Source organism: Hemiscyllium ocellatum, chromosome 24 (assembly GCF_020745735.1).
Source record: "Hemiscyllium ocellatum isolate sHemOce1 chromosome 24, sHemOce1.pat.X.cur, whole genome shotgun sequence".
Classification (NCBI taxonomy): Eukaryota; Metazoa; Chordata; class Chondrichthyes; order Orectolobiformes; family Hemiscylliidae; genus Hemiscyllium; species Hemiscyllium ocellatum.
Window position 1 is genome coordinate 54,746,946 of NC_083424.1, and position 23,971 is coordinate 54,770,916.

At 42.0% G+C, this 23,971-nt stretch overlaps 1 protein-coding gene across 3 annotated transcripts in view; it reads left to right on the forward strand.

Annotated features, from left to right (window-relative positions):
• cabin1 (calcineurin binding protein 1) overlaps positions 1 to 23,971 on the forward strand; it is a 519,061-nt gene that overhangs the window by 88,697 nt on the left and 406,393 nt on the right. For all 3 annotated transcript variants that reach the window (XM_060843824.1, XM_060843825.1, XM_060843826.1), the window contains 2 exons: positions 1,010 to 1,155; positions 13,007 to 13,268. In XM_060843824.1, the coding sequence (XP_060699807.1) occupies positions 1,010 to 1,155; positions 13,007 to 13,268 (408 nt within the window). The remainder of the gene's footprint in view (positions 1 to 1,009; positions 1,156 to 13,006; positions 13,269 to 23,971) is intronic.

A 23,971-nucleotide genomic window follows, 5' to 3' on the forward strand; every position in this document is an offset into this window, starting at 1 on the left:
ATTATTCCCTGGCCAAGTAGCATGTGTAATGCCATCAGAGCGTCATGGTGTGTGATTCCTGTGCCAATGCTTCTAAAACTTGGTACTTCATTTTTATCAGGCTTTTTCTTCCATTTTTTCCAACATTACTTTATCTGATTTCTGCTCACTCGCCTAAATGTTTATGCTGTAATATATGGTTTCTATTCTGTATTTTTCCCTTGTATTTACCACCTCATGTTTACTTGTTTTTGATAAAAGATGCAATTTATCGCCCCCATTCAAACAATTTCCTCAATGCCCTCCTGAAGACATTGAATGCCCATTTGACATTTCATTATCCTTATTTTCGGAGTATCTGTAATTCTTATTTGTTCTGAAAATGAATTGCTGGAGACACAATTGTTGCTGCAGTCTGAAAAATATGCAATAATCGTTTGCCTTTGTGCTTTACTCAGCTTCCTGTCTTTGCTGTCATTTTCTGTTTAATGTCTTGTGCTTTAATTTAGTTATATAATTTATTCAATTTTCCCTTCACATTGGCATTTTTCTAATCTTCTGGCACAAATTTCTCTTTGCTCTGCTTTATATTATCGCTATATTGTTTTGCTTAACTAATTGGACCTGCACAAGGAGCGTAGAGATGTCTTAGTTTCTCTTTCAGCTAGATAGAGTCCTGAATTAATTTTATATCAAACATTTTAAATGTCAGTTTTGAACAATGAATGGAAGATAGATATTGGAAATCTAACCATTTTTACTCAAGTCAAATCCCAAACTAGAATGTTTTTTTGTGGAGCATGAGCAAGGGAGAAGATCCCAGTGTCAACTGCAATGTTCTGTTCACACAGTAGTGAAGTGAATGAGTCACAGTTCACAGCTTTGTTCTGGCAGTTTACTTTTCTAGATTTTTAAGTTAGATTCATGTTTGGGTTTCTGCCTGTGAATGCTGTTCTATTTCACGAAGGTGACAGTTCGACGTCTGATTAAAGCAGATCTGACATGGTTTCTTTCTGTCTTTGACTTAAAGGTGCCAGCCCTCCCTGAAGGAGCAGATTCTGAACTTCCTCTTGTTAATGAGTTGTATTACCTTCTGGCTGATTATCATTTCAAGAACAAAGAACAAGCTAAAGCTATAAAATTCTATATGCATGACATCTGTGTCTGTCCAGCAAGGTATGATCTGTGAATTACATTGGTATTAGCCTGAAACTAGGAAAATCAACTGCGATTGCATTGTGGGATTCTCAGCATTTGAAAGATCATTAAATTGTGCTGGACTTGACTGAATACCTGTCAGTTCATATCATGTATTTTTGGTAAACGTTAAACTGAGTTTAAATGGCTGTGGGAAAGTTTTGTAGTACAGTAAAATGAAAAGGACAGTTTATTGTTAGAGATATTTGGTATGAAACATCTCCTTGATACTGGAGTTGTTCAGTGCCTGTTCTATTCTCGAAAGCTTGTTGTTGAAGGAAAGAACTGAGCAAATCTTCATGTAAATGAGTATATAGTTAAATGTTATAGGCATGCGCCTCTGAACTGAACAACCATAGTTTTAGTATCTGTTTACAGGAAGCTGAAATGAATCTTTATTTAATTCCCATATCAGCATTAAATTAAACAGAGTCATGTACAAGCAAGAGTAGAAGGCTCTTGTGGCATAGTGGTAATGTCCTCTTACTGTGTGGGCCAAAGGTTTTTTGTTTGAATTTCGTGGAACCCATACACCTTGGAAGTCACTTGCAACCAAAATCAGTCTTTTCACTCATTCTCAGGTTCTGTCAGCTCCCAGAGATGTGATATAACTGAAATAATTCCACAGAGGCTGGTATCCTGTCACCAATTCACCCTTTATTTATACATAGAAAGTCCTTGATACTTATCCAGCTCCCTCAGGGCTAGCACGCTAAGTGAACAGGATGTCTGACACTCCTTTTATATCTGTTATTCAGAGCTCCCTGACTGGACCAGATTAACAACTCCACTTTTATTCTATGAAATCCACCTAGCTGACCTGGTTGAAATCATTACAATAACATGTCTGAACAAATTGAATAAAAATACCTACAATCAATGTGCCCCTATTGGAAGAAAAACTTCTTTCCTTAGAATGTGGACCTTACTATCACACCAAGTGTTTGAGGCAAATGATGTTGCTAGCTTTGCACTAAACATCTAAGTATGTAAGAGAGAAAGGAATAGAAGGATAAATTTGGGTAAGCTAAGATGGAAAGAGGTACTTTGTTTGTATGTTGAAGGGATGTGAGCATATCAAATATTGGGAGTCATGGTCTTGAACTGCTACTACCATGTGGGGAAGATAATCCCTTGATGGACATTGTTTCTGGGTCTAAATTTATTCAAAGACAGAATAGTGTGTGGCATGGAGGGTCACCTGCAGGGGGTGGTGTTCCCATGCATATTGGTGGTGGAAGTTATGGATATGAGCGGTGTTGTAGTGCAAAGAGGAGTTATAACTGGTGGAATGTTTTTGGGGGATTAGGTGAGTTACTCACTATCATTTTTGAGGAGAAAGTGAGGGGTGCAGATGCTGGAGATCAGAGCTGAAAATGTGTTGCCGGAAAAGCGCAGCAGGTCAGGCAGCATCCAAGGAACAGGAGATTCGACGTTTCGGGCATAAGCCTGAAGAAGGGCTTATGCCCGAAACGTCAAATCTCCTGTTCCTTGGATGCTGCCTGACCTGCTGTGCTTTTCCAGCAACACATTTTCAACTCACTGTCATTTTTGCCTTGTTGCAGCCACAGTATTTATATGGCTACTCCAGTTATATTTCTGATTCATATGAAACCCCACGATATTGATGATGAGTGAATTCAGGTATTCCAATGCTATTAAATTTCAAAGGCATATAATTTAATTCTTTCTTGCTGCTTTTAGCCATTTCATGGCACTTGTGCAACATGAATCTCTTGGCAATTTAGAGCAGAGGGGATGGAGGCTTGGGCAGCTACATGCTTCCCTTGCAGGATGCGGGAGGTAAGGGTCAGCACTAGTGTCCCTGCTGACTTCACCTTCAAGAAGTGCACCAAACTCCAGCTCCTCACAGACCATGTTCAGGAACTGCAGCTGGATGAAATTTGGATCATTTGAAGAGGCTGAGGGGGTGATAGAGAGGAGTTATAAGGAAGCAGTTATATCTAAATTACAGAATAAAGGTAGCTAGATGACCATCAAGAGAGGGAAAGGGAACAGGCAGATAGTGCATGGACCCCCTGTGGCTGTCAGCCTCGACCATAAGTGTACTGTTTTGGATACAGTTGTTGGGAGGGACCTACCAGGAGAAAGCCTCAACAACCAGGTCTCTGGCACTGAGCCTGACTCTGTAGCTCAGAAGGGAAGCTGGGGAGATTAGGAGAGTGATGATGATAGGAGATTCAATGGTCAGAGGAACAGACAAGACATTCTGTGGTTGCATACGAGGCTACTGGATGGTATGTTGCCTCCCAGGTGCCAGGGTCAGGGAGGTCTCTGATAGAGTCTGCGGGATTCTTAAGGGGAGGGAGAGCAGCCAGAAGTCACGATACATGTCGGTACCAACGTCATAGCTATGAAAAAGGGAGGAGGACCTGGAAAGTGAGTAAAGGGAGTTAGGTTGGAAGCTAAAAGGCAGGATGACCAGAGTAGTAGTTTCAGGATTGCTACCAGTGCCACGAGCTAGTGAGGCTAGGAATAGAGACTGAGTGCAGATGAAAATGTGGCTGCAGGGCTGGTGTAGGAGGGAGGGCTTCAGATATGTGGATCATTGGTATACCTTTTGGGATATTATTGGGGAAGATGGGACCTGTACGAGAAGGACAATTTGCATCTGAACTGGGGGGCGCCAATAACCTGGGCAGGAGATTTGCTAGACCTCTTCGGGAAGGTTTAAATTAATTTGGCAAGGGGGTAGGAACGAGAGGTATGGATTAGATGTTGCAGTAGATAATGAACAGTCAGATACAGTGTACAGAGAATCTGTGAGGAGGGATAGACAGTTGATAGGGCAAAGTTGTAGTCAGTGTGATGGATTTTAGTGCATGAAATGTCAGGAATAAAGATGATGAACTTAGAGCATGGATCAGTGCTTGGAATTACGATGTAGTGGCCATTAAGGAGACTTGGATATCACAGAGGCAGGAATGGTTGTTGGATGATCCAGGGTCTTGATGTTTCAAATGGAATGGAGGAGAGGGGAAGTGGCATTGCTAATCAGGGATAGTATCACAACTGCAGAAAGGGAGGCTGTTGAAAAGGGTTTGTCAACAGAGTCAGTATGGGTGGAAGTCAGAAACAGGAAAGGAGCAGTCACTTGATTGGGAGTTTTCTACAGACTCTCCAGTAGCAACAGCAACATGGAGGAGCAGATCGGGAGGCAGAGTTTGGAAATATGTAGAAGTAACAGGGTTGTTGTTTCCCTGATATTGATTGAATCCTCCTTAGTTTAAATAGTTTGGGTGGAGCAGTTTTTGTCAAGTGTATCCAGGAAGGATTCCTGACTCAGTATGAAGACAGGCTGACCAGAGGGCCATATTGGATTTGGTGCTTGGCAAAGAACCATGTCAGATGTTAGATCACTTGGTGGGAGAACGTTTCAGTGAAAGTGATCACAACTCGATGACCTTTACTATAGTCATGGCGAGGGAAAGGAACAGATGGTATGAGAAAGTATTCAATTGGTAGGGGGTGAATTACAATGCTATTAGGTAGGAACTGGGGTGCCTAAATTTGGAACAGATGTTCTCAGGAAAGAATGAAGAACAAAGAATAGGCCTAAGAATAGGCCCTTTGGTCCTCCAAGCGTGAGCCAATCCAAACCTATTGTCTAAATCTAAACCTGTCTATACCCTTCATGATTTTGTTGACCCCAATCAAGTCCCCCCATATTCTCCTTTTTTCTAATGAAAACAATCCTAACCTACTCAACCTGTCTTCATAGCTGGCACCTTCCATACCAGGCAACATCCTCGTAAACCTTCTCTGCACCCTCTCCAAAGCATCCACATCCTTTTGGTAATGTGGCGACCAGAACTGTGCACAGTATTCTAAATGCAGCCAAACCAAAGTCTTGTACAGTTTTAACATAACCTGCCAGCTATTACACTCAGTACCCCGTCTGATGAAGGCTAGCATACCAAATGCCTTCTTAACCACTCTATCCACCTTCAGGGTACAATGGACCTGAATACTCAGGTCTCTCTGTTCATCAACTTTTCCCAAGGCTCTCCCGTTTACAGTATAGTTCGCTCTAGAATTAGCCTTCCCAAAGTATAGTTCGCTCTAGAATTAGCCTTCCCAAAGTGCAGCACCTCACATTCTCCTGGATTGAGCTCCATCTGCCACTTCTCCGCCCAATTCTCCAGTCTATATTCTCCTGTATTTTTTTGACAGTCCCCTATGCTTTCTGCTACTCCACCAATCTTCACGTCATCTTCAAACTTACTGATCAGATCAACAGTGCCCTCTTCCAGATCATTTATGTATATCACAAACAGTAGTGGCCCCAGCACTGATCCCTGTGGAACACCGCTAGTCACCTTTCTCCATTTTGAGAATACATGCTAGAAATGTGGCGGTTATTTAGGGAGCACTTGCTGATCGTGCTGGACAAGTTTGACCCACTGGGGCAAGGAAGGGATGGTAGGTTGAAAGAACCTTAGGTGACTAGGGATGTGGAACATCTAGTCAAGAGGAAGAAGGAAGCTTACTTAAGATTGAGGAGGCAAGGATCAGACAGGACACCAGAGAGTTACAAGGTAACCAGGCAGGAACTGATCAGGGATAGTGGAGGGAACTGGCGCCTGGAGTCGGAGGAGGTAGGGGACTACATTGTTTCAGTATTCACTAGTGAGAGGGACCTTGTTGATTAGATTACTTACAATGTGGAAACAGGCCCTTCGGCCCAACAAGTCCACACTGACCCTCTGAAGAGCAACCCACCCAGACCCATTCCCCTACACCTAACACTACGGGCAATTTAGCCTGGCCAATTCACCTAACCTGCACATTTTTGGACTGTGGGAGGAAACCGGAGCACCCGGAGGAAACCCATGCAGACACGGGGAGAATGTGCAAACTCCACACAGACGGTTGCCTGAGGCAGGAATGAAACACAAGTCTCTGGCGCTGTGAGGCAGCAGTGCTAACCTCTATGCCACTTGTTGTTTGGGAGGACCGCATGAAACAGACTGATATGTTCAAATAAGTTGATGTTAAGGAGGAAAATGTGCTGAAAACTTTGCAAAACATCAGGATAGATAATTCCCATGGGCCAGGCAGGATATACCCAAAGTTACTACAGGAAGTAAGGGTAGAGATTGCTGTGCTTTTGGCGATGATCTTTATGTCCTCACAGTCCACTGGAGTAGTGCCAGATGATTGGACAGTGGCAAATGTTATTCCCTTGTTAATGACTGGGAATGGGATAATCCTGGGGATTACAGACCTGTCAGTCTTACGTCAAATATTGGCGAGGATTCTGAGACACAGGACTTATGATTACTTGGGAAACCATAGTTTGATAGTCAGAATGGCTTTGTGAGTGGCAGGTCATATCTCACAAGCTTTATTGAATTCTTTGAGGATGTGACAACACACTTTGATGAAGGTACAGCAGTGGATATGGTATATATGGATTTTAGCAAGGCGTTTGAGGTTCCCCATGGTAGACTCATTCAGAAAGTAAGGAGGCATGGGATACAGGGAAATTTAGCTGTCTAGATACAGAATTGGTTGGCCCATAGACAACAGAGAGTGGTAGTAGATGTAAAGTATTCAGCCTGGAGCTTGGTGATTGGTGGTGTTCCGTAGGGATCGGTTCTGGGACCTCTGCTCTTTGTGATTTTTATAAATAACTTGGATGAGGAAGAGGAAGGGTGGGTTAGTAAGTTTGCCAATGGTTGGTGGAGTGGTAGATAGTGTGGAGGGCTGCTGTATGTTACTTTGACAGGATGCAGAACTGGGTTGATGAATGGCAGATGGAGTTCAAGTTGGAAAAGTGTGAAGCGATTCACTTTGGAAGTTGAAGTTGAATTTGAATACAGAATACAGGGTTAAAGGCAGGATTCTTGGCAGTATGGAGGAACAGAAAGATCTTGGGGTGCACGTTCATAGATGCCTCAAAGTTGCCACCCAAGTTGATAGTGTTGTTAGGAAGGTGTATGGTGTGTTGGCTTTCATTAGCAGGGGAATTGAGTTTAAGAGCCACGAGGCTATGCTGCACCTCTAGAGAGCCCTGGTTACACCACACTTGGAATATTGTGTTCCGTTCTGGTCGCCTCTTAACGGAAGGATGTGGAAGCTTGAGAGAGAGTGTAGAGGAGATTTACCAGAAATTGCCTGGACCGGAGGGCATGTCTTACGAAGAAAGGTTGAGGGAGCTAAGGCTTTTCTCATTGAAGCAAGGAAGGATGAGAGGAGCCTTGATTGAGGTGTACAAGATGGTGAGGTCGGCACAACATTAAAGGCCAAAGGACCTGTACCGTGCTGTACTGTTCTATGAATGTTTATTTGCTACTTCGTAACCTGAAGCTGAAAGTTGTCTGGGACCTGTTACATACAAGTACGGGCATGTGCTATTTCAGTATCTGAGGAGTTGTAATAGTACTGAACACGCCAGTCACCATCCTGTTGTGGAATTTGATTGCAGGAAGGTGACTGATGAATAGCTGAAAATCGTTGGACCTAGGACATTTCTGTGAGGAAAGGGGGCTCTTGTGATGCAATAGTAGTGTCCTTACCTCTGAACCAGGAGGCCTGGGTTCAAGTCCCAACTGCTCAGAGGTGTGTAATAACATCTGAGTAGTTTGACTAGAAGAGACATACCTGGAGGAATGTGGGCTCTTGAGGTATAGTGCTCCTATTTCCTATTTCTGAGCCAAGGTTCAGATGTCCTACCTATTCCAGAGGTGTGTCATAGCATATCTGGACAGGTTGTTTAAAAAATATCTACTCTGAAGAACGTTGACGGTTATATTCTGGAGCTGATTTGATTAGCCTCCAGAAAGATGATATCTTTTCTTTTGTGGCAAGTATGACTCCACCAAAGTAGAGAGAGCGTTTCCTGCCTTATTTGCAATTGACTTAAACTATCTTCAAGCTCCTTGATGTTGTACTGTCACCGCACTGTCTAGGTGTCGAAGGTAGTCACTTTCACCTCTAGTCCTCTGAAATTCAGCTTCTGCTCATCTTTTGACTGAGGACTGAACATGATTAATCAATAGGTTGCCTAAACGTGCTCCTTGACCTGTTAAGCACTTTATAATTTTGCTAGCTTGACACTTGTATCCCTTTGAAGCCTCTCTTGTAGGATTATTCTTTAGAAACATTCACTCTGTTTTGACATGTTCGAAAACAAACATGAGCTCATGATTAAGCACTCAAAGCGTTGGCTGTCATGTCTCAGGAGGAAACTGCCAGTTTATTTTGGTATGTTTCATGTCCTCGGAACGTTTCACACTGCTTTTCTACCTCCTGAGGAATTACTACTGAACTGTAATTACTAGTTGCCACATTTGGATATATAACAATATCTACAGCAGGGTTTATCAAGCAACATTGAGGGAATGATCAGTTAAGTTGTCACATTATTATTTGAGGGAACTATTGGCTAGGGAACCAGGAGAACTCTAGGGGGAGTTGCATGTTATACTCTTATGAAATCTTGTATGTCAGTCTGAGCATCTGAAAAACAGGACCTCAAATAACACTAATATGAAACATTGTTGAGTGTTGTGCTACTTTAAGGGAGCTAGGTAAATTCCCTGAACTCTCCATTTTGGTGAACGCCAAGCATGCAAGACCCTATTTGTTTAGTGTTCAGTAGATTAGCTGTTGTGGTTCTGTTCGCCGAGCTGGGAATTAGTGTTGCAAATGTTTTGTCCCCTGTCTAGGTGACATCCCTAGTGCTTGGGAACCTCCTGTGAAGCGCTTCTGTGATGTTTCCTCCGGCATTTATAGGGTTTGTCTCTGCCGCTTCCAGTTGTCAGTTCCAGCTGTCCGCTGCAGTGGCCGGTATATTGGGTCCAGGTCGATGTGTTTGTTGATAGAATGTGTGGATGAGGGCCATGCCTGCAGGAATTCCCTGGCTGTTCTCTGTTTGGCTTGTCCTATAATAGTAGTGTTGTCCCAGTCGAACTCCTGTTGCTCGTCATCTGCGTGTGTGGCTACACGACCAGTATCCTTAGTAGCCACTCATCCAGTAAAAAATGAGGTCTGCAGATGCTGGAGATCACAGCTGCAAATGTGTTGCTGGTCAAAGCACAGCAGGTTAGGCAGCATCTCAGGAATAGAGAATTCGACGTTTCGAGCATAAGCCTTAGCCACTCATCCACACATTCTATCAACAAACACATCGACCTGGACCCAATATACCGGCCACTGGAACTGACAACCGGAAGCGGCAGAGACAAACCACTATAAGTGCTGGAGGAAAGATCACAGAAGCGCTTCACAGGAGGCTCCCAAGCACTGAGGATGTCTCCTAGACAGGAGACGAAACGTCTGCAATACAAATTCCCAGCTCGACGAATAGAACCACAACAACGAGCACCCGAGCTACAAATCTTCTCACAAACTTTGAACTAGATTACCTTTCTGACCCTACACATCTCTCCTTAACATAGACTGAAGGAAGGCAATCACACTATTCTCCATGTTCTGTATTTTAAGAGGCTTTTAATGGTTCTGAATTTCACACTGATGTCAAGCAATGTGCAAAAAAAGTTTTATTTTTGAATTATGGACTTAAAAATGTCAAAAGCTTTAAACTAAGGAAACTGGAAAATGTAGTTTTTAGGATGATTTACTGGACTAATTGTGAGTTGTATCTACAATGCTGCCTTCAACAGTGGAGTGGGTAAGGGGATGATGATAGATGCATCAATTCCATGTGTCTGTGTTCAGGGCAGTTTTGCCCAGAGGCAGTCAACGAGTTGTCGTGGGCACAGGAAAGGTCAGTGCAGTTCAACCACTTGATTGGTTTTTGAGGAAGCGGTTACAACCTCGCAAAGAGAGTGCACCTCAATCTCTTTCCCTTTCCTGTGTGCATAAGTAACAGATCATTTTCCAATAGCTGTTCTCTTTCACCATCTCCCCTGCAAATTGCTGTCTCTGCAAATTGCCTGTTAAAAGGAAAGGAGGGAAAAGCAGCTTTGAGACTCTTTAAATGGAGCCAATTCTCTACCTGTGAATGGAAAGCAGCATTAGTGTGTGAACAATCTCCCCTTGTCAGCAAAGAATGGAAAGAAGTGGAAGAAATAGAATTGTGTGATCCAAGTTGGTCTGTTGAGCTGTTTTTTCTTTCCTTTCCCCTTTTTGCACCTATAATATCATTGTCTTGTCACTTTGTGTGTCTGTTTGTAGATGTCTTGAAATTTTAAAAGTGGGAAGGGGTTGTTATGGAGTTGCAATTCATTCTTGCTGTTGGTTAGAAGCAGTTTAATACGAAAGTAGCTATTTGCTGTAATCAATGAAAATAACCTGGTGTGCATATTCTTTTGACCTGAATTAGACAGAGAAAATTGAGCATTTACGTTTTAGTCATGTTTTCACATTGATGACCATTTTTGGAATAGTGGGCTTGATTTCCAATGAATGACCCCAGTGAGCAAAGATATGTAGGGGCAGCTGTTCCGGTTCCACGCATGGCAATTGGCATTGACTTCCGATTCTGGAAGTTGCTAATGCATAAAGGGACCTGTGCAGACAGTTGAGGGAATGTTGCTAATGATTTTCAAGGCATTTAGGGATGGCTAATGAATACAGTTTGGCTGATTGCCTGCAGTCCAAGAAATAGTTTGAAAGAAGGTGTGCTTCTTAACCCTTCCTTTAAACATTACATGCCATGTGTATAGCGTACAGATTGCTGTAATGTTGTCGTCTTTGGCCAAAGGATGAATTTGTGTTCAGACAATACCCTTGTAGGGAAGAAGAGTATTGATATGGAAGTTGTTTGGGTGGTATGATATTTACAACATGTTGATTGAAATGTCGAGGTTTCATTCAGTCACCAATTTATTGGCTGTTATCCATGTATTTCTCTACATGGGAAATATGCCAGTAAGCGTTTGTTGCTAATCCAGGTTTCTGTTTTCATATTGTTCAACACATACTGACAAGGATCTCTAAGGAGATCACGATGTTTTAAAAATTGATTCATTTTGTGGGATGTGGGCATTGCTGGTTGTCTGTCCCTAGTTACCCTTGAGAAGGTGGTGGTGAGCTGCAAACCTCGAACCACTGCAATTCACCTGCTGCAGGTGACCCATAAAGCCACTAGGGAGGGAATTCCAGGATTTTGACCTAGCGACAGTGAAGGAATGGTGATATATTTCCAAGTCAGAATGATGATTGGCTTGGAGGGGAACTTACAGATGCTAATGTCATTTATCTGCTGCCATTGCCCTTCCAGATGGAAGTGGTTGTGGGTTTGGAAAGTGCTGTCTGAGGATCGTTGGTGAATTTTTGCAGTGCAGCTTGTAGATAGTACACACTGCTGCTACTGAGTGTTGGTGGTGGAGGGAGTGGTTGCTTGAGGATGTTGCACCAGTCATGTGGGCTATTTTGTCCTAGATGGTGTCAAGCTCCATGAGGGTTGTTGGGTCTGCACTTGTCGAGGCAAGCAGGGAGTATTCCATCACACTCCTGACTTGTGCTTTGTAGATCGTTGTCAGCCTGTGGGGAGTCAGGAGGTGATTTACTTGCTGCAGTATTTCTAGCCTTTGACCTGCTCTTGTACCACTGCATTTATGTGGTGAGTCCAGTTGAATTTCTGATCAATGATAACCCCCAGGATTTTGATACTGGGGTGTTCAGTGATGATAATGCCATTTAATATCAAGGGTGGTTAGACTGTCTCTTATTTAACAAAGTTCACTTGAGAATGTAACTAATTTTAACCAGGCCCAAACGTATCCCTAAATCTTGCAGATATTTTGTGATAGTCATCTATTAGGTCTTCTAGATTAACAAAGTTCACTTGGAAGTGTAACTTCAAAAAAGTTCTGGGATTTATATATGAAAGAACTGAAACCAATATGGTCATTCTAAAAGTTGAGAGACTTAACAAACAATCCAGGGTTTTTTCCATCTATAATTTCAGTTACATGATATTGTAGACTTTTGCTATAAATTCCATGTCCTACAGTCTTACATTCCATAACCACTTGATGAAGGAGCAGTGCTCCGAAAGCTAGTGCTTCCAAATAAACCTGTTGGATTATACCCTGGTGTTGGGTGATTTTTAACTCTAACATTTTGGATTGTTCAGGTAGAAGAGGGATTTTTTATACTTGCAAAGTGCAATTAAAAAAGACCCAATCAAAAAAAAAACTTGTATTTTGATCGGAAGGACCCATAACAATGAGAGTTGGAACAAATGGCTGAGACAGGTTGTGGCTGTTCCACTTCTGCTAAAGCTAGCCTGGACCTTGATGTGTTAATGGGTTAGGAGAAAGTGAGGACTGCAGATCAGAGCTGAAAAAGAGTGTTAATGGCTTAGTCAAGTATGAAAAATATTTCTTTCATTCTACACGTTTGACGATGCAACATCAGGAAATCTGATAGGAAATGTTGACCTATCTCATATGGAGAGTTTGTTGTATGTGCTGACTTTAATATGCAGATTAAGATAGCGATGGATCATTTTGTCTTTCAGGACAAGCAGTTCTCTTCTGTGGGAAAAAAAAATCGGCTGTGTTCTGTTGTTGGTGTTTTTTTTGTTCCATTGCCACATCTTCTTTTCAATGCTGCTGCTTAACATCCAGGTGCTAAAAGTGAAAGCTTACCCCTTTTCTGTCCTTCACTGATTTAAGGAGGGGAAGATCAAATTCTACATTCAGAACTAGACATCTTTTAGTGTGAAAGGATAAAGGACAGTGATGGATCAAGCGCCACTTATTAATATTATTTATGGTTATGCTAGAAATCAGTTGTATAGCTAAAGAAGAAACTAACTGATGGTATAATTTTTGAGTCTTCAATTTAAGCACAAACTTCCAGATGTTGAATTTTTTTTTCTATTCTGCAGGTTTGACTCGTGGGCAGGTATGGCTCTGGCTCGTGCTAGTCGTATCCAGGACAAACTGAATTCAAATGAATTGAAGAGCGATGGACCTATCTGGAAGCACTCAGTTGCTGTGCTGAATTGTTTTAAACGAGCATTAGAGATAGACAGTTCCAATCTCTCATTGTGGATTGAATATGGCTCCATGTCCTATGCACTACACTCATTTGCTTCCCGCCAACTGAAACAGTGGAAAATGGAATTGCCATCAGAAGTTGTCCAACAGGTAAGAATCTAAAGCTGTTTACACTCCTGTCACAAACATAGCAGGAGAACAGCTAAGTGATGAAATTGCAAACTTGTACAGGTCGTTCTGTTATTACGCAGGTTTCATTAACACAAATTTGCTGAATGTGATTGACAATTTGGGGTTGCTATTTCTCCAGCATGAACTTTTAAAATGTGTGTTGTCTGTAAAGCGCAATTTACCTGTAATGTGGGGTTGCACAAGAATGCAACGATTGCATTATGGAAGAACTGACTATATGTAAATTACCCCATAGGTTTCTTGTATTCTATTATCTAATCTTTTACAGCTACATAAGAAATAGGAGTAGACTCTCTGGCCCCTTGAGTCTGGTCTGCTATTCAATAAGATCACGGCTGATCTGATCATGGCCTCTACACCAATTTCCCTGCATAACATCCACAACTCCTTGTTGATCAAAAACGCATCTAACTTGACCATAAGTATGTTCTATGATCCATTCCTCATTGGTTTCCTACGAGAGAATTCCAAAGATTAATGGTTCTCAGAAAAAAATTCTGTCTCATCTCGATGTCTAACCTCCTTATTTTGAGACGATGCCCTGGGCTCCAGATTCTCCTTTGAGGGTAAACATTCTCTCAGCATGTACCCAATCAAATCCCAGAAAATTTTGTATGTTTCAGTAATATCACCTCTGATAAACTCCAGTGAGTATAAGCACAATAGTCAAAATACTACAGCGGCAGCATGCTGATCTACCTCTGAAAATCCTGAAAGTGGCTGCAAACGTTCAGTAATGGAAGTGAAAATTCAAGAAGGTTAATGAAAATAGAATGGAGGAAACAGTGAAAAGCTACACCTCCACTCTACAGGCTGGTTCTCTCCATTGTTTATTGCTGGTAGACTCACTCGTCTACTAAAGGATGATCAGGAAAGACTGGACAGGACAAAAAATCAGGAGTGGCTTTGTGTTAAAGAGAGGTTGCACTGCTGGAGAAAGATGATGCCCCAGAGACTTATCAATTTGACTAGAGCTAAGAAACAGAAAAGGTTCAATTGTGTTGTTTGGATAATGCTTTTATTTGTCGCATTCATTGCCCATTGCTAATTGTCCAGAAGGTCATGAGTTGCCTACTTGAACTGCAGCACTCCTTGGGCCATAGGGACAACTATGCTGCCATTAGGGAGGGAGTTCAGGATTTTTATCCAGTGACAATGAAGGAATAGTGATATAGTCCGTATAGTTCCAAGTCGGAATGGTATGTGGCTTGGAAGGGAACTTTTAAGCAGTTTCCCATGAATCTGCTGTCTTTGTATTTCTAGGTGATAGAGGTGTTGGATTTAAAAGAGGTTATTGTAAGAGGCTTAATGAGCTACTGCAGTGCCCCTTGTAGATGATACACACTAGAATCTGTAGGCAATCAACTAGTGGGAAAGATGTACAGAAACAAATTTAGGAGGAAGTTACAGTTAGAAGGAAATTAAATGCAAACAATTGTTGAGTATTTACATTGGGGACTTTAAATATCTGAATATAAACTGGGTTAGTAGTTTTTTAAAGGACACAGTGGGGCAAGAGTTCTTTTAATGAGTTCAAGAGAAGTTTCTACACTATTATGTTTTCAGTCCAGTGAGAAACGAAGCACTGCTTGACAATGGGAAAGGATAATGAACAATCCAGGCAAGAATAAGTAATCAGGTTAAAGCCAACTTCATTGGTGGAAAGAATGGTTCTAGGCTGAATTAGCTGGAGTCAAAAATTAGTGGAATAACAATAGCTGTAGTGGTCTATCTCCAAAGAAGAGTGGGTACGATCACGACTCTGTATATTCCCTCAAGTGGAAGGTAAGGCAAACAAATTCAGAGTTCCCTGGATGACGAGAGAGAAATTAAATTTTAAAAAAGAGAAGTGTGCTTATGATTGATTTTGGGGAGGAAATACAGTCAAGACCAGGCACTGTATAGAAGTTTCAGAAAGGAGCTGTAAAAGAAGTTACAAGCAAAGATGTGATTTGAAAGAAGACTGGTGGCTAACGTAAAAGTGAATCCCAAAATCTTCTATTGCATATAAGTCGTAGAATGCTAGTAAACGAAAAGAAAGTCTGGTTAGGCTCCAAAAATGCAAGTTACACGTGGAGGCAGAGGACATAGCTGAAGTGTTAAACAAATATTTCACATTTGTCCTTGCCAAGAAAGAAGATGCTATTCAGACCACAGTGAAAGAAGCAGTTCAGTTGTTCAAATAGTTTTAAACTGATGAGAAGGCATTGGATAGGCAGTCTGTTTTTAAAGTTGACAAAATAGCATTACTGGGTAAAGTGTGTCCAAGGAAACTGAATGAAGTGAGAATGGAAATGGCAGAGGCACTGGGACTAATTTCTCAGTCTTCCTTAGACTCAGATGGTGTGAGAGGTTTAGAGAATTGTAAACAAAATGATTGGGTTAGATTACTTAGTGTGAAAACAGGCCCTTCGGCCCAACAAGTCCACACTGACCCGCCGAAGCGCAACCCACCCATACCCCTACACTTAACATTACGGGCAATTTAGCATGGCCAATTCACCTGACATGCACATTTTTGGACTGTGGGAGGAAACCGGAGCACCTGGAGGAAACCCACGCAGACACGGGGAGAATATGCAAACTCCACACAGTCACCTGAGGCTGGAATTGAACCCGGGTCTCTGATGCTGTGAGGCAGCAGTGCTAACCACTGTGCCCTTGTTCAAACAAGAATTAAAGATAAGCCCAACAGCTGCAGATGAGTCACTTCAACTTCAGTTGTAGATCAGCATCAAAACCAGAGGGCATAATTTTAAGGTGAGAGGAGAAAGATATAAAAGACAACAAAGGTTTAAAAAGATATGGGCCAATGCGGATAAGTGGGTCTAAGTTTAGTTTGGGAAACTGTGCCAGCATGGCTGAGTTGAACAAAAAGGTCTGTTTCTGTGCTGTATGACAACTCTAGAGATTATAATTTGGGACAAATTTATTCATCACGTGCGGATTAATTAAGGAAAGCCAGCATGGACTATTTAAGAGATGATCATGTTTGAATAGCTTTGGAGTTTTCTTAAGAGGGTTGATCAGAGCAATGCTGTGATGTGGCGTACATGGACATAAGAACAGAGGAAATTGTACCAGGAGAAGGACATTCAGCCCCTCAAACTTGTGCATCATACAATAAGATCATGGTTGCCCCAACCCTCTTCCATAGCCCTCAACTCCTCAGTTTAAAACACTCTCTACCTCCTTTTTAAATGTGATTTAGCTTCCATAACACTCTGGGGTACAGAATTACAGATACTCTCTGCATTCTAGAAGAAGAAATTTGTTCACATCTGTTTTAGATCAATGACCCCCTATGTACTGTAACTATGAAGATCTGGCTCGGGAAATACCTTCTCAATATTTAACCTGTCAAGCTCCCTCAAAATCTTGTATATTGCAATCAGATCTCTCAATAGTCTCCTAAAGTCCATTGAATTAAGGTCTAACTGTTTGGCTGTTCTTGATAAGTCAGTCTGTTCATTCCAGGAATCAGCTGAACAGCCACCAGGGATCAAAACAGTACTCGGTACTCCAGGTATGGACAGGCCAACAGCCTATACAGTTGTTACAAGACTTCCCTATTTTTAAACTCACCAGCAATAAAGGCTAAAATTCTATTTGCTGCCTTAATCACTTTGTATATGTGCAAGCTAACTTTTGTTTCATGAACAAGAACGCCAAGATCTCTCTCTGTGCTGCCTATTTTGAAGTCTGTCTATATTTAAAAATTTACTTTTTGGTTCTTCCTACCAAAGTATATGGTACATTTTGTTGCATTTTGTTCTATTTACTAAATGCTTGTCCATTCACTGAACCTAATTATATATTCCCATACAGATTCCTTGTGTTCTCATCACAAAATGCCTTCCCACCTATTTTTATAACTTCATGTTCGGAAACATTACCCACGCTCCACGTCAATACTATAGGTAGTAAATTATTGAGGTTCTAGGACTGATTGAAGCACTCCACTAGTTATATCTTTCCAACATGTAAAAGATCCATTGATCCTGACTCTCTGTCTTCCATAGATCAACCGCTGCTCAATCCATGCTAATATATTATCCCCAGTACTGTGAGCTCCCATCTTGTGCAAAACCTTTTATGTGCCACCTTGTTGAATGCATTCTGGAAATCCAAGTATACTACATCTGAAGAAAGGTCACTAAACCTGAAACATTAACTCTGCTTTCTCTCCACAGATGAGGCCAGACCTGAGTTTTTCCAGCAATTTCTGTTTGATTTCTAGCATTTGCAGTTTTTTTTCTGTTTTTGTTTGGAAAAATCTACTCATGGATTAAACAACTGAAGAGCAGTGGTGTATGCTTAAAGAAACATTTAACACAAAACAGAACAGTTTATAACTCTGAGAAGAAAAAGCACCACTTTGCAGAGAAAAACAGCCATGGACAAGTAAAGAGATAAACGACAGCATAAAACTAACAGACCTTAGAAAAATGCAATAAAAAACCCAGCTCAGATATTGCTAAATGGGAAAGACGCTAAGACAAGCTACGGGCCACAAAGCAACTAGTAGGGACATCAAAGTCAATAACAAGAAATGATATAGTTAAAGGGAAAGTGTGGTTAGAAGCAATTTTTAAAAAAACACAAAGAACTCAGAATGCTGGAAATCAGAAACACAAACATATTACAGGAAAAACACAGTATGTCTGGTAGCATCTATGGTGAGAAATCGGAGTTCAAGTTCCAGGTCCAATGACATTGCTTCAGGACCTTTTTTTCTCCATTGATGATAGATGTTGCCAGACCTGCTGAGTTTTTCCAGCAATTTCTGCTTGTAGTCAGGAGCAGTGTTGGCTCACTAAAAACTGTAAGTGGGGATATTGTCAATGACTATGGGGAAATGGCAGACCTGTTGAGTGACTACTTTCCCTCCGTATTTACAATAGAAAAGGAGGATAGCTTGCCCAAGGAAATTAATTGTGGATTGGGAACAGGGACTGAATCAAATTAATAAAAGTAAAATATCGGTAAAGAGGAAATGAATGGAACTAAAGGATGACAAGTCCCTGGACTGAATGGTTAACACCTGAGGATATTGAAGTAGGGAGCATGTTGCAAACACCCTAAGTATAATCTTTTGAGTTCCCTAGACACAAGAGTTGTTGCTCTGAATTCAAAGATTGCATGTCACTCTGCTTTTTAAGAAAGGTGAAGGATGTAAACCGGGGAATTACAGACTGGTTGGCCTGACATCTGTCATGGGAAATGATCGGAGTCTGTAAATCGAGGGTGGGGTAACTGTACAGTTTGAAATTTTTCAGTTAATCGGGGAGAGCCAGCATGGTAGGTCATGCCTGAGAAACCTCATTGAATTTTTTAAAGAAGTGACTAAGGTTGGACAAGGGAATGTCTATGGATGTTGTTTATATGGGGTTCCAGAAGGCACTTGATAAAGTCTGTTAAGTAAGTTAGAAGCCCAGAGAATGGAGAATAAGTTACTGACCGGCTGAGAGACTGGTTGAGTGGCAGGTGATAGAAAATGGGGATAACGTAGGTGCTCAGACTGGCAGGATGTGACCAGAGGTATCCCACAAGGATGTGCGTTAGAGCCTCAACTATTCACATTACTTATTAATGATTTGGATAATGGTGTAGAAAGTTATGTATGCAAATTTGCTGATGACACAGTTAGGCAGAATTGTAGAAGAAAGGCTCATGCCCAAAACGTCGACTCTCCTGCTCCTTGGATGCTGGCTGACCTGCTGCGCTTTTCCAGCAACACATTTTCAGCTCTGATCTCCAGCATCTGCTGTCCTCACTTTCTCCTAGAATTGTAGACAGTGTAGATAATAAAATCTAATCATAAAATTACAAAGGCATAGACTAAATGAATGGGCAAAATTGTGGCAAATAGAGCTTAGTATAAGCAAGCGAGGTTAGATTGTATGATGTTAAATACAGTGGATGCCCAAAGAAGCTTGGTGGTTCAGGTGCATAGATCTTGACAATGTAACAAACAGGTACAGAAAATAATCAAGAAAGCTAATGGAATTTTGACCTTTCTAGAGGACTGGAGTACAACGATGCAAACATTATGCTGCAGTTATACGAATCCCTGGTTAGACCCTATTTGGAATACTGTGAGCAGATCTAGGCACCACACCTTAGAAGGATATATTAGCCTTGGAGGGAGTACAGTGTAGATTTACAAGAATGATACCTAGACTTAAGGGGTTAGGTTAGAGGATGTGGTTGTTATAAGATTATACAAGAGACGTTTGCTTTCTCTAGAAATTAGAAGGTTAAAGGATGATCTGATTGGAGTCTTAAGGATATTCATAGGAAAAGACAGAGTAGATAAAAGATAAACTAATTCCACTGTTTGATGATTCTTGAACTCTGAGTATAGTATGAGGATTAAGGTTGGACCATTCTGGAGAAATATTAGAAAGCATTTCTACACAGGAAGGGTGATAGAAGTTTGGAATCCTCTTCCACAAGTGGCTGTTGATGTAGGATCAGTTGTTAGTTTTAAATCTGAGATGGATAATGGTTTGTTAAGCAAAGGTGTGAAGGGATATGGGCCAAAGGCCAAAGTATATGGAGTCAGTCCACAGGTTAGCCATGATCTCATTGAATGGTGCAACATGCACAGAGTGGCGTACTCCTATTCACGTGTTACTAGATGGTGCTGCAGAGATAATATCACTAGGCTAAAGGAGCCTTCCACATCCATCAAAGTTTTACCTGCACATCCACCAATATCATTTATTGTATCCGTTGCTCCCGATGCGGTCTCCTCTACATTGGGGAGACTGGGCGCCTCCTAGCAGAGCGGTTTAGGGAACAACTCTGGGACACCTGCACCAATCAACCACACCGCCCCGTGGCCCAACATTTCAACTCCCCCTCCCACTCTACCGAGGACATGGAGGTCCTGGGCCTCCTTCACCGTCGCTCCCTTACCACTAGACGCCTGGAGGAAGAATGTCTCATCTTCCGCCTCGGAACACTTCAACCCCAGGGCATCAATTTGGACTTCAACAGTTTCCTCATTCCCCCTTCCCCCACCTCATCCTAGTTCCTAACTTCCAGCTCAGCACTGTCCCCATGACTTGACGGGACTTGCCCTACCTGCCTATCTTCTTTTCCACCTATCCACTCCACCCTCTCCTCCCTGACCTATCACCTTCATCCCCTCCCCCACTCACCCATTGTACTCTATGCTACTTTCTCCCCACCCCCACCCTCCTCTAGCTTATCTCTCCACCCTTCAGGCTCACTGCCTTTATTCCTGATGAAGGGCTTTTGCCTGAAACATTGATTTCGCTGCACTTTGGATGCTGCCTGAACTGCTGTGCTCTTCCAGCACCACTAATCCAGAGCTAGTAATAGAGGCCCAGACTAATGCTCAGGGTTCAAATATGACCAAGGCAGCTGATGGAAATTACAATTAATTAATAAAAGTGGGATTCAAAATTAGATGCAGCAATGGTGACCATGAAACTATAATTTATTGTAATAAAAACTCGTTTGGTTTACTGATGTCGGGGTGGGGGTGGGAATCCAGGGAGATAGTGAGGAAAGAGATCAATTGGTACAGTTGAGAAAAGAAGCGAGTCAAACAGGCAGGGCAGGTAGGGACAAAGTGGAGAATAAGGTAGGACTGATGAATTAAACTGTATTTCAATGCAAAAGGCCTAACAGGGAAGGCAGATGAACTCTGGGCATGGTTAGGAACATGGGACTGGGATATCATAGCAATTACAGAAACGTGGCTCAGGGTTGGGCAGGACTGGCAGCTTAATGTTCCAGGATACGAATGCTACAGGAAGGATAGAAAGGGAGGCAAGAGAGGAGAGGGAGTGGCATTATTGATAAGGGATAGTATTACAGCTGTGCTGAGGGAGGATATTCCCAGAAATACATCCAGGGAAGTTATTTGGGTGGAACTGATAAATAAGAAAGGAATGATCACCTTATTGGGATTGTATAATAGAACCTCTAATAGTCAAAGAGAAATTGAGAAACAAATTTGTAGGACATCTCCGTTATCTGTAAGAATAAAAGGGTGGTTATGGTAGGGGATTTTAACTTTCCAAACATGGACTGGGGCTGCCATAGTGTTAAGGGTTTAGATGGAGAAGAATTTCTTAAGTGTGTACAAGAAAGTTTTCTGATTCGGTATGTGAATGTACCTACTAGAGAAGGTGCCAACCTTGACCTCCACTTGGGAAATAAGGCAGGGCAGGTGACTGAGGTGTCAGTGGGGGAACACTTTGGGGCCAGCGACCATAATTCTATTAGATTTAGAATAGTGATGGAAAAGGATAGACCAGGTCTAAAAGTTGAAGTTCTAAATTGGAGAAAGGCTAATTTTGACGGTATTTGGCAAGAAATTTCAAAAGCTGATTTGAGGCAGATGTTTGCACGTAAAGGGATGGTTGGAAAATGGGAAGTCTTCAGAAATGAGATAACGATATTCCAGAGAAAGTATATTCCTGTCAGAGTGAAAGATGGTAAGGACATGTCAGGGAACTATAGACTGTGGTGAGCAGGTTGTTAGGGGAAATCTTGAGGGACAGGATGTACACGTATTTGGAAAGGCAAGGACTGATTAGAGATAGTTAACATTGTTTTGTGCGTGGGAAATCGTGTCTCACAAACTTGATTGAGTTTTTTGAAGAAGTAACAAAGAGGATTGATGAGGGCAGAGCGGTAGATGTGATCTATATGGACTTCAGTAATGCATTCGACAAGGTTCCCCATGGAAAACTGATTAGCAAGATTAGACCTCACGGGAAGAACTAGCCATTTGGATACAGAATTGGCTCAAAGATCAAAGATAGAGGATGGTGGTGGTGGAAGGTTGTTTATCAGACTGGAGGCCTGTGACCAGTGGAGTGCCTCAAGGATTGGTGCTGGGTCCCCTACTTTCTTCATTTGTATAAATGATTTGATGAGCATAAGAGGTATAGTTAGTAAGTTTGCAGCTGACACCAAAATCTGAGGTGTAGTGGACAACGAAGAAAGTTACCTCAAATTACAACAGGATCTTAATCAGATGGGCCAATGGGTTGAGGAGAGGCAGATGGAATTCAATTTAGATAAATGTGAGGTCTGCATTTTGGGAAAGCAAATCTTAGCAGGACTTAGTGTTGCTGAACAAAGAGACCTTGGAGTGCAGGTTCATAGATCCTTAAAAGGGAAGTTGCAGGTAGATAGGATAGTGAAGAAGGCATTTGGTATGCTTTCTTTTATTGGTCAGAGTATTGAGTATAGGAGTTGGGAGGTCATGTTGCGGCTGTACAGGACATTGGTTAGGCCACTGTTGGAATATTGCGTGCAATTCTGGTCTCCTTCCTATTGGAAGGATGTTGTGAGACTTGAAAGGTTTCAGAAAAGATTTACAAGGATGTTGCCAGGTTTGGAGGATTTTAGCGATAGGGAGAAGCTAAATAGGCTGGGGCTGTTTCCCCTGGAGTGTCCAAGGCTGAGGGGTGACCTCATAGAGGTTTATAAAATCATGAGGGTCATGGATAGGATAAATAGACAAGGCCTTTTCCCTAGGGTGGGGCAGTCCAGAATTAGAGGGCATAGGTTTAGAGTGAGGGGAAAGATATAAAAGAGATCTTAGGGACAACTTTTTCACAGAGGGTGGTACGGATATGGAATGAGCTGACAGAGGAAGTGTTGGAGGCTGGTACAATTGCAACATTTAAGAGGCATTTGGATGGGTATATGAATAGGAAGGGTTTGGAGGGATGTGGGCCGGGTGCTGGCAAATGGGACCTGATTTGGTTGGGATATCTAGTTGGCATGAACAAGTTCAACTGACGAGTCTGTTTTATGCTGTACATTTGTGACTCTGCTTGCTGTGTCAATATCTGCTCTTGGCTTGTCTCTACAATCTGATCAAGCAGTACGTCTGCGAATTCCACTTCAACTTTCTTGTCATACTCTTTGATCTCTCCTGTTACAGCTGGTGACTTTGTGACCCCATTCCCATACAGTCAAGAGAAATCCCAGGATATGTGTCCAGCAATAGTTCAGTAACTTCTCTTTCCCCTTCAGGGTTTCCTTTTTACCTTGTGGTAAATTATCCTTGTGAAATTCACCAAGATATATCTTTCCCCTTCCACGTGAGGATTTCTCTTTACTCCAATTTCTATCCAATTTGGGCGGCACGGTGGCACAGTGGTTAGCACTGTTGCCTCACAGTGCCAGAGACCCGGGTTCCATTCTCGACTCAGGCGACTGACTGTGTGGAGTTTGCACATTCTCCCCGTGTCTGCGTGGGTTTCCTCCAGTTTCCTCTCTCAGTCCAAAGATGTGCAGGTTAGGTGAATTGGCCATGATAAATTGCCCATAGTGTTAGGTAAAGGGTTAAATGTAGGGCAATGGGTGGGTTGCGCTTCGGCGGGTCAGTGTGGACTTGTTGGGCTGAAGAGCCTGTTTCCACACTGTAAGTAATCTAATCTAATCTAATCTAATCTAATCTATCCCTCTTGGATTAAAATTGATTTTGGCAGCCAATCTTTAATTTATAAACTAACTTTCAATCATCAGCCACTTCAGCTGCTAACCTTGCTGTTTTAACTCTCTGCTCTTCCACATGAGTTCTCACTACTTCAGGAAGTGAATTTTTGAACTCCTGTCTAAGTTGTAACTTAAGTTCAAACTCCCTGTCTGTCTTGTCTTCC